This window comes from Aptenodytes forsteri, unplaced genomic scaffold, assembly GCF_000699145.1.
Source record: "Aptenodytes forsteri isolate BGI_AS27 unplaced genomic scaffold, ASM69914v1 Scaffold269, whole genome shotgun sequence".
NCBI lineage: Eukaryota > Metazoa > Chordata > Aves > Sphenisciformes > Spheniscidae > Aptenodytes > Aptenodytes forsteri.
The window spans coordinates 203,300-215,136 of NW_008794418.1; the positions used below are offsets into that span (position 1 = coordinate 203,300).

Sequence of the window (11,837 nt, forward strand, 5' to 3'; positions counted from 1 at the left end):
CTGACCAAACTCTTTGCTTCACTGCTGTCAGAAGGGTTCTGCATAATAGCAGAGAAACTGATGGAAGCACTGCTACTATGCCAGATTCAGGAGCACAAAATCATATCAACTTACACTTCATATTTTAAAGTTTCTTTCCAACTGTGTGGGCTAAAAAACTTTCAGAAGCAGTTCAGATTCCTCAGATGTTGGTGGCACTGGTCTCCCAGTAGACATCTGCCCATAGGAATAAGTTATCTTTCAAGACTTGTACACAGCTTTGAAGAAGTGCTACCTATTTGCAAAAGTTTGGTTCAACTCCCTCCATCTTAGGCATCTCTAGCGATGCACTTCATCTGTCAGGGCAGCTCTGAGGAACCGTAATAGAATTTCTCCATAGTATCTCACACATGCCGAGCAAGTAATCAGTTTAGGACAGAACATGGCAAATAAGCCAATCATTAAAGCAGACAAGCTATAACAACTATATAACTATACTACTATTTATCTCCAAAAACCTTCATAGCACCTACTATTTATCTCCAAAAACCTTCATAGCAGCTATAAGTAACAAAATAGTCTTCAGGGATGAAATGGAAGCTCATTTCCAACACATCCTATGAAAAATCTTAAGGTTGAAAGACAGAAACTGGACTAATTTTCATTGAACTGTAAGAGAAAAAACACTCCTGGTGGATGATGTAGAGATGTAGATCTCTACAACCTTTATTCCTTCCATACAAAGTTTCTTCTATCCCTGTCAGTGCTGGTATTATTAAAATAATTCAGACACTGGCTGGAGATGAGGTGACAAACTAGACAGAGGTGTTATGGTGGCTGCACTAAGTGGATTTTTCACTCCTGAAGCATGGCTAGCACCAGGACAGCATCATTCTTTCTCTCAACTCCATGCATGACAATTACAGTTTATCAAAATGTTCTCTACAAAACCCTTCCCAATGATTCACCCTTAAGACTTAAATTTTCCCGTCCTTGAGATGGGCTGCTCCTGCATTCATTTATGCCTACTATGAGTCGGGGATTGCATTCACACTAAATTTTTACCAGATCAGAGATTGCTTATAATAAAGCTGCCACTTCTGACAACATCAAATCAAGATGGTACTTCAGATTCAGGACAGATAGTAGCAGAAGGTGCCAAAAGCACAGCGTGACTTACAGAGCACAACATCTGCATGTGGACATACTAAATGGGCAATGTTTTCTGGACTAAAGTCCTGTACATTTGTGGTACAGTACAAGAAGAAAATCAGCTGAGTTTCCCCATCGTCTCTTTTTATTCCTACCTTCGCTCTTCAGGAATTATGTACTCCTCTGAAAACGTGCATTTCATAAAATACACAAACAAAAGGAACCATGAATTTCCTATTATCTGCCTTAAAGAGGAAACTGAAGAATGCTGCAACATCTTCCCTCAAGACAGAGTAACAGACAAGTGGAGTGACCTGCTGGAGCATTCCTGGAACCCTGATTAACATTTTCTTTGCCTTCTAACATGCAAGAGTTATCAGGACTTAGGACAGGACAAACAAAGGGAAACATTGCAGCCATGGAGATTGGTTGGGGGCCACCCCCCCAATCTTCTGTAGTCAAATTACACCCACGAAAAATATCAGCAATGCAGCTGTACTCAGTAGCTCTTTGCAGCACGGTAAGCCCGCTTACAGGCAGCTAGGTAACTGCCTCTCCTGGTCCCTTTTGGGAAGCACCCAAAGTTGCCCCATGATTCAGGCAAAACACAAAGCCCAATTTGTGGTAAGAAGAAAGCCCAGGGCTACAGTATGCATAGGCACAAAAAAGTTCCCTAAAGCATTCCTCAAATGAGAGGGAGCTTGAGGGAAGCAGGCTCGTGTTTGGAGAAGGCCACAACTGAGATTCAGGGCTGCCATGGGTATAGAAGTTTAGTGACAAGACAAGACCAACACACAAAAAGCATTAGACAAGTACAGTTGATCGAAGCATGTGGCATCAATCACAAATGTGGCATTAAGAGGCAATGCCTCACAAGAGACAAACATCTACAGATTCAATGCAGGCATTTCAAAGGAGAATTAACTCTTACCTTTTCATTCTAACACACAGCAGGATTCCAAACAGACAAAAGGGACAAAACAGACGAAGCAGGCATTAAGGACAGATCAATGTTATACCATTCACAGCATAAACAACTACAAGAGATAGCTAGAAGAGAATGTACCTAGTACCTAAATTTTGTGGACTTAGCTCTTCCCTCTTTTCCCACAACTATCATCTTAACTTAGCAATTAGTAGCAGGGATGGCTTCCTTCAAGATGACCCTAGTCCCACTTTCATTCCTGCTTTGACATATACAATCAGGGCAAAGGAAAATGCATGCCAAAACACTAAGATGCATCAGAGGATGTACTGCTTGAAATCCCTAATGATATGGACAAGCCAAGGAAGAACAGTAAACTGGGCATGCCGATAAATAAGCACCTTTAAGATTTTTCAGGGGAGCAAATGGCCAGTTCTGTTCTACCAGGTTTGTTCAATTTCTCCTTCTTTGACCAAGAAGTCAGAATGACATAATCAATGCAATTTTCAGCTACCCTTCTATTGGTAGTCTTTCATATGGCAATAATACCACACAGCAAATCACAGCAAACAGCATAAGGAAGTTTGTGCTGGGGGGGGGGCGGAAAACGGGGAAAGAAGCAGCAAACATTCCTAACCAGAAGAGGAAGAGTGACATTGACTCTCAAACCCTTAAGTTAAAATGGAAAATGATATAATGGGTATTTTTGACCTGAGTTTATAAAATTGTGTGGCTGTGGTTGAGGCATGTTGGTATAAGCCTCAGTTTTTCATCTTTGCCTCTTTGTTTAATACATTCGTGATTCCGATGTCACTATGCAATTAGCTACAAAGAGTGGAAAAAAAAACCCTAAGGGAACATCGAAGAGGACACTTTAAATCTAAGTTTAGGATGAGTTTCATACTGTACAGTCTTAAGACTGATGTTACCCACTTATGGAAGGGGATTAGGGCTAGATACACACAAAATTCCTAAACAATGATTTTTTAAAAAAATTTTTTGATAACAAGCATCATTAAATTCTTCACCCAAATAGTTGTAAGGATTTTATTAAAAGACATGCACACTGCTTTCACTAGGGAGACTAAGAGGACACATCGGTAAAAAAAAAACCACAAAAAACCCCCAACCCATCACAAACAAAACCATGAATATTAACTCTGCAATATTATCAGTTCACACTTACCTTTCTAAAGTGTGCAAGCATGTCTGGGCTTCTCTCACACATCTCTGTGAGGAGGACAACTGATGTGTGAAGAACACCTAAAGGTGAGGGGGGAAGAAAAAAGTATCTACATTTAACATAATTTCATTGGCTCCAGACATGTGACAAAGATCATAAGGAAACAACAGGAGATCATTAAAAAAAAAATTCATCTTGAATTCAACATATCTACCCCAAAATATATTTGCACTTGTAGCTGTGCCCAAGGGAAAGCAGATACCAATGTGCTCATGTCTTAAAGCTGCAACTAAAGGCCAAAGGAGGAGAGAAATTAGACTTTGTCTGCAGAACCTTGCATACTAAACACAGTCAGATGGTAACAGACATAGTTGGACTAGATGATCTTTAAGGTCCCTTCCAACCCAACCCATTCTGTGATTCTATACAAACATAAGACTGTAGAAGGACAGTATGCATTAATTGCATTGTAGGTGTTGGGCTCCTCATGCTTCCTGATTTTCTCTTCTGATTTGGGTACCCTAACCAACTTTCTGTGACCTGAATTGGGCCTTCCTCAGAAGGTCTCAGAACTCAGTCTAGTGAAAGATTATAGTAGACTGCTTGGTCAAGCCAGTGTCTGCGCATTGGCAACCAGCTGCTGTGTGCCCTGCCTTAACAAAACCCAGTCAAAGCGTCTCTGAAAATAGTTAGAAAAGGCATGTCAGTTACAAACCATTTAACTAGATGTCAATGCTAGATTACAAGGTTATATCTCACTAACAAGTTAAGCATGAAACTTCAACAATGAGCATTATTTTACATCCGCATCCAGCTGTAACAGAGCAATCCTTCTCAGATGCTAACTTTTTCAGCTGTTCATTTTCTGTAGCTGTTAAGTCTGCACTGGAGAGCTCCTGACTCAGAAAGAGACTAGAAACCTGCTTAATAGGCATTTTCTACAGAGAAGATGACATTTATATTCCACAAGCTATGCAGCTTTCTGACCTATTGCAGGTTCTATCTAAAAATCTGTTTTGAAGTACATAAATATCTATCTATAAAGCTTGTGTCACAGCTTTCTTAACACTGACACTGCTTACTTATCACTGAGACCTCCCAAGAGGCTGCTAAAAGGGTTTCATATATATTCTGCTTCAGAGAGAGCTCAACACAAAGCCCATGGCTAAGACTGCTGGGAAAGGAGATGATGATTTTTAAGGATGAGGAAAGCAGAAAGGATGATCCGGTTCTTGAATTCAGGTGAACCTAGACTCAATTCTCTGCTTGGCCAAGGCTTGAAGAGGAGCGTTCCCACCTTTAAAGAGGGAACAGAACAGCTCTCATCTTTTCAGGGTTGCATAAGATAAAGACAGAGTATCTCACGCTACCAAGCTGGACCATGTAGGCATCACTTACTGACGAAGAGTCTTACAGACCATTGCCTATTTGAAGCAATGCCTGGTCTAAATGTTCTGATCATCACATTTTAAATCAAGGTAAACTAGCTGCATGCACACGAACTACATTCCACATGCAATCTGTCCTGTACCTCAAAGGTTTACAACACATGCACCAAAAAAAAAAAAAAAAAAGAAACAATAGCTTCTCAGGAAGCTACTATGGCCCGTTAGTACTGCTGGCACTCACAACTACCCTGTCTTGAGACAGAACTTCTCCCTGTAATGGGTTTTCAGCACTGCAAACATCTACTGTAGAAATCCTAGTACACCCACCTATTTTCTTAAGGCACATGCTCATTGCAGATGTGCCACAGGACTAAGACTTTGGGAAGTGAGCACTAGGCTTGATACAAATTAGTCAAGGTGTTAATATTAGTATTTCTCTTTAAATAGTTTTCTAGAAGCAGTTGTGCAAGAAAAAGCATTAAAACAGAATAATCTCGCAAAAGACTGTTAAAGTGAGAATCTGTTTTATGATGTAGTTCTGATGGAAAAACAGCACTGAAGAAAGATTCTTTTCTGACAGGGATGTAGGTATCCCAGTCCTGGGAATGCCTGCTAAAATGATGTCAGAGAATCCTATACTGCTATGCTAACAGAAGACAAAAAAAACCTAAAAAAATGCACTCTACAGTCCCTTTTAGGCAGTGTATTGGATAAAAATCACACACTTTCCCATTCTACCCACTCTGAAGTCTATCAAAAAATAGTGAAAGTGTTCCTTTTGTCACCTATGCCATGTAAAAGTCCTGCTGACTAGCAGTCATACACATCCCTTCCTTCTCAATGACATCTGCTTTGACTGCATAGAAATGGGAAGAAACAAATCATACAAATACACCTCTAGAGTTCCTTCCAAACAAAAGGCTTAGGTAGCAAGTGCACCATCCTGTAAAGGATGGCATAGCCTTGCTAACTAGAGTCTCGGATATTACCATGGTTCTTCTCATTCAGCAAGTTTTTGGTGGCTGGCAGGAACATCTCCATGAGTTCAGGCACCTTTCTAATGACATGAACAGCACACAATGCTGCCTGTATAGGAAAAACAGCTCTGTTAGGACATACTGTAATGACAACAATATATGCTTTGAGAACATCTAGCACAGTGGGAACTATCACAAATTTCATTATATACAAAGGCCTGGAAAGTTTGTAGCACATTTTTCCATCTCTCTGTTACAAGTGATACTAGACAGCATCACAGAGAAGAGTTCAATAAAACTATGAGTGAGGAGGGGAAAAAAGGCACTGAGCTACAAAGTAATACTTCCACTAGCAATGGTTCATTTTTACATTATTCACTTCAGAAACGATATTAACTGCAAAGCAGCTCTGCCTTTAACAGGGCTACTTCAGTCTGTCTTCCTGTTGCAAGGGAGGGAATAATGCATTGGAAGCAAATAATGAAATTTTTGTCAAATTTATGGCTCATTTTCTTTCCCTTGAATATCATCTCCTTCCCCACAAAATAACTTCCTCCTACAGCTGATGGATCCTATGAAAAACAGAAGTATACTGCAAAAAAATTGCCTACTTCTTCTAGGTTGCAGAAGCAACAGGAGACACTATTCTTTGCAGCTGCTTGAGCATCAAGCACACTGAGGGCCTCTTCCCAGAACACAGCAATACCTCTTAGCATTGCTTTCTCCCCAGTCTCTCTCTAGATCCCACGCTAGACAAAGAAGTAACAATGCATCTCTTCCTAAATCTTACTGCTTCCCACCCTCCCCAAGACTTAACAATGAAATAAATTTAAAAGAACAAGGGTGATTACACTTTGCAGATGCTACGACACACCTGCTATGTAAACAAGACAATTTATAATTGTTTGCCCATTTCAAGCCCTTAACCTTTCTATCTCACATTCTACTGTCATCATCATCAACAGAAGAGATCAAATACATTCAAATCTTCAGATATCAGCCTGCACTGTTAATGATCAAAGTTTCTCTGGACTTATCTGAGAAGATATAGAAATAAACCTGATGACTAGAAGTTTGGGGTTAATGTCTGTGAACAGGCAGGTGTTCACATTACCATCAATAACATTAAGGTAGAGAGTATCAAAATAGAAACAACTGCCTCACCTGTTGGAGGCTTGTCTTTTAGAGGCTTACACACATTCCTGCTATAGATAGACAGAGTTTTGACCTCTGTCTTGCACACTGGGAAAATACTCAGCCAGTGTGATCCAAGCCATCTAGTATTCCAGATATTAGCAAGGTATCCGATCAACCTTGAGTTTTAATCCATAACAAAGTATTCAAAAGTTCCCTGAAGTACCTTCTTCCTAAGATAGGAGTTGGAAGTTTTGAGGAGCTTTTCCACCTCTCCTGCAAGGTCTCTGCACATTTCTGAGGAGCCCATGCAGCCAAGAGTGCAGAGTGCCAGCCCCTGCACATATTGCGTGCTGTGATTAAGGTCACTGTAAAGGAGAACAAAAAAAAGCCAATCAGCATGCACACAGAGAACCTGAACACACAAGAAAAGGCATCTATATCTACAGTCATCTAACCAGCTGCACACGTGGCCCAGAAGAACTCTGCAGATTCTCAGCTATTTGGGAGCACGACTTAGGAGCAATAGCAGCTTTGAGTGCATGTACCACAGGGTTTGCTACTACTTCTACTTAGAATCCTCAACTATGAAGATAAAACACTTGGTTAAAACTATCAGGTGGGTATCCAGGGATTGAGCTGAGAAGAAGGAAGACCACACAGAATTCCATTAAACTTCTAAAGTAAACACAAAATGTTGTATTTTGTAACTTGCATGCAGAAAAGAACCTAATATGAAGTACAGTCCTGCAGTGACTCTAGGTTGTCCCAGTTTAAACATGTTCTAGGATAGGCTTTAGCTTCTGCATTTACAAACCAAACAGTATATAAAAATCAATGTAAAAATATCTTCTATCCTGAGTGAAAACCACAAACCCCACCACTCACACACCTTGAAAATAATCCATACAGGAATTTTGTTTAGCAATCCTAACTATTCATATGCCCCAGGAAGTTGCAAAAAGCGGTCAAGAAGTTAAACCACCTAACAGTAGATGCTATTCATGAGGCCAGCTACCAATGTCACACTAAGTACAAGACAATGACATAGCTTTCACGTGGCAATCCCATCAGCCTTTAAAATGGATTTCCACACTACTTTTCCATCAGACTATTTGTTACTCATGTCGCCACAGTATCCAGGATTCAATGCTGAAGAAAGTAAAAAATACGGTTCCTGGTTTGGGAAGCCAGGGGAGCTGGGGATTGCATGATGGGAGAGCAGGGGAAACTAGTGGTACGTAACCAAATGTGCACAACATACAGAAAAGCAAGAGACAGTGTTCTGGTTGTAACATCAAGCAGCTATGGCAACATGCAGATGAAGGAACAGACAGCACATGCCACTAAATGGGTTGTTTTTTTGTTTCCTTCCTTTAACAAATTTTTGGCAGCTATATAAAGCTGTGTGTATAGCAAGTATGTGCTTCACAAGGGTGCTCACTTTTTTTGTATCAAAGATCTAGGTCTTGCTATAAAATAATGAAAGACAATGCCATAAATCAAATACCTTAATGTCTAGATAAAAGTAAGACAAAGTGGTAGATACAGAAGCCAAAGCAGAAAGCAATAAACAACCCACTGAGGTGATGGGAAGCTGTCCACCAGTTTTGTTCAGCTTCAGTCTGACCCATTTTCAGTTCAAACTCACTACACCCTTACCACACAAATTCATTTTAGCATAAACAATCAAAAGAGGTGTTAACCTAGCAGCCTGGTTCTAACGGAGGAGCCTCACAGGTATGACATTTCAATGAAAAATCTTTAGCCAAATGTCTCTTCTCTCCTGGACACTAGGTCCAAAGTTAGCAGATCCTCAGGCCTGCAGTTTTGCCAAGTTTCTTTCCAAGTACTTTGAGGCCACAGTCTAACTGAAGATCAATACTTTACTTGCTAATATCTGGGAGGCTTATGTTCCAAAAGTAAATAATAATAAAAACAGACACACCACACACAACCAAGCAGGCATTTGGATAAATCAACTAGACCCCAGTTGTTCCACTCCTGCTCCCATCCATCTTGAAAAGGAGTGTTATTGGAAATGCACTAATCTACTAAACGATAATGTAAAACAGTCCCAGTTTAATAGCATTTTGCTGAGAGGAAAAAAAAGTAAAAATAAAAAGATTATTTTCCATCCCCTCTTGTCTGATTTCAGCAAGATGCCAAGCAGACAGCACATCCCAAGTTGCTGCCTTGCTTCCAAGGAAAACCATTCATCAGGACCATTAGGCCAACCTTAAAAAGAACGCAGGATACACAGCCTTGATCCTTGAAGTCAGACAACTCTTCAGAGCTCGTCAGCAGAAGTAAACAAACATAGGACAACATGGCTGCAGCAACAGATATGACTTTGTGACATATGACAGCCAGTAAAGCCTACAAAGTTTTAACAGTATTATAAAAACATCCTGATTCAATCATATTTAAAAGGTGCATGGACCTTTATTGATGCTGCATTACTGCTCACCTGGCTCCTTCCCACTGCAAGCTGAAAGATAACTAATTTACAGAAATGAAAGAGTGTTCTTTACAACAATTAAAGGTCTTCTGAACTGGCTGAGCAGCTTACTGTGGTCATTTCATCTTCCTGATTTTATTTATCTTAACATGACCTCCAGAAACACGTACTACCATTCTGTAACGGTAGTTACATGAAGTGCTGTTTGCCACATACACCTCTTCAGGACCAATACAATTTTATATTCTCTTCCCTCTAAGAAAGCTAGACAGGATCATCCAATACAGTACAATACTAGAACAGTCTTGTATGGTCGACAGCATACAACAAATTGAAGATACCAGTTTTCTAACACAAGGGAAAAACACTAAAGTACTCAAAATATCACTGTTAGGAGTGTACTTTCAGATCCTGAAACCTCAAAGCATGTGTTGATGGAGAGAGAGGTGGTACCCTTACTTCTTGATGCAATTGGTCATAAGAAGATGGACATCCTGTCTCTCATCCAGCAGCAACATGGCACCTAAATACCCAATGCGCTTGTCTGTGAATTTCTGAGAGGCAATGAGCTTGAGGCACTCCAACTGGAGGAAAAAAAAAAGGAAAAAAGAAGAAAAAAAGACAATTAGCTTAAACTACTTCTTAGCTAGAAGAGAAACAGTTTGAATTTTGATGTTTACTCATTTAGGTCTCTCAGAATGCATTTTTAAAAGTATATTTTATTCCCATTTTGGTGATGTGGAAAACAAAGAAAGGTTAAGTGACCTGCCCAAAGCTCCCAGCAAGCCAGCAGAAAAGTCATTAGCAGCTCCTGCATCTTGAAGTAGCCAGACACTGTTGGCCTTCCATGACCTCAAATATACCAGACGTGTGTTTATGTCAGATCACAAAAGTAAAAGATAACATATTTATAGAGACAAGAGATCCATGATTAAAAACAAAACAGTAAAGGTCTGGAAATTTAGATCACGTGTCATATTTGATATGCACTGGAAACTTCTGGACCAGGCTTAAGTGGGTTCATCTACCTACCAGAGAGAGGATCAATGCTCTGTAAGTTAAGTTGTCAAAACCATTTTTTTATGATCTATAACTAACTTGCTAGCTAGGTAAACCTTAGATACAGTCAGAGACAGTTAAGTTTTTGTGCTGCTCTGTAATCTCTATTTGAACACCTGAAGTTTGACTAAAATCATATGCATTGTAGCCACTACAAGCTTCCCTTTCACCATGTAGAAAGGTCAACTGTGTTCAATAGCATAAAGGAGATCCTGAAGGTAACATGCATCACTGCCAGCGGCACTCAGCTGATTAAGAATTTAATTGCTAACCCATTTTTAAACTTAACACTTTCTTACTGTGAAAAGAGACATCAACCACAGAGATATTCTGACATTACTACGCACTAAAATATTTTTCTCTAACAGATAATTAATCAAGTATAATCAATCTCTATTTTCCAGACAGGAAGTAGCAGAAATGGCTTCTCAAAACAGGCAAGAGACCTATCCCTCACAAACACATCCTGTAAGTCTTTACAAATTAGCCAGGGCAGCAAGTAAGCATACACAATGGGTTTAAGGAGGGATCAGACAAAGCTTTCAACAGATCCATTTTAAAGGAAGTAAAGGGGGCATGCACAGGCAAAAATACAGGGCATCATGAAAAGTTTTTCATGGTCCCTAGCTATAGGGAAGCTTGAACAGGGCAACAGACACAGGTGAGATGCAAGAAGCACACACACATCAGGAGGGTGAAGATGTACAGGATACTGATAAGAAAATTAAAGTTGATGTGCCAGAGAAAATAAGTGCTATGGCCTAGCCACTGACAAGTTTTCACAACTGCATGGCATCAGAACATACAACTCAACTATGCAAGAAGTTGTCACATATGAACACCCAGCTAGTGCAGGGTGACAAACTGATAAGAAAAAGCTTGAAAGAAAGCTAATCCAGTTTGCTAGGTTTAAAGGGGCTGAAAATCTAGAATAAAGAAACACCTCTGAACAATGAGATCAGTCATCCACAAGGATAACTGAACTTGCACAAATGGGCAAGATCAACCAGGGATAAGGTACAGAACACTAGATATTGACCTCTTATCTTCCCAGTGCTTTCTGTAAGAGAATAAGGCACCTCTGAACCAACTTTTTTCCACATGTTTACAAGATGCTTTCTTATACAACCCTCTGCAAAAATGTAATGTAGAATTGATGACATCTAAGCTACACTGTAAGAGCCAACAAAGGCAGAAGACAAACAACTAAGAAAAAGCAGAAGAAAACTAATGACTGCAACAGATACTGTAAGATATATTTTAGTACTTCTGAATTTGAAAGATATTATTGAAATTTACCCCGTGAAAAGCTGATGAGTTCTTGTTTCACTTGTATACAAATACATGCAAACTAGCTTCATACACAGCAATACTGAGAAACATGATCAGCTGAAGCTCTTATTAGGTCTAATTAGTGGAAGAGATCTTTATACCATTATATCCATTTCATTCAAAGGAACAAATAAAATCTGCTACATCAGTACTGTAACAGATACATCAGTAAAGCTGGATATGATACAGGCATATAGTCAGACTACAACTTACCCAAGTTTTTAGTGACATAGTCACTCTTCCAACT

General features: G+C 39.7%; 1 protein-coding gene across 3 annotated transcripts in view; it reads right to left on the reverse strand.

Annotated features, from left to right (window-relative positions):
* AP1G1 (adaptor related protein complex 1 gamma 1 subunit) overlaps nucleotides 1-11,837 on the reverse strand; it is a 36,628-nt gene that overhangs the window by 22,201 nt on the left and 2,590 nt on the right. For 2 of the 3 annotated variants that reach the window (XR_658077.2, XM_009289428.2), the window contains exons 2-6: nucleotides 9,659-9,783; nucleotides 6,965-7,106; nucleotides 5,617-5,713; nucleotides 3,243-3,319; nucleotides 2,063-2,071 (exon numbers count right to left, since the gene is read on the reverse strand). Coding sequence is in view for 2 of the 3 variants with exons in the window: in XM_009289428.2 (XP_009287703.1) it covers nucleotides 2,063-2,071; nucleotides 3,243-3,319; nucleotides 5,617-5,713; nucleotides 6,965-7,106; nucleotides 9,659-9,783 (450 nt within the window). In the remaining variant the exon portion in view is untranslated. The remainder of the gene's footprint in view (nucleotides 1-2,062; nucleotides 2,072-3,242; nucleotides 3,320-5,616; nucleotides 5,714-6,964; nucleotides 7,107-9,658; nucleotides 9,784-11,837) is intronic. The other variant, XM_009289429.2, reaches the window with a different exon arrangement.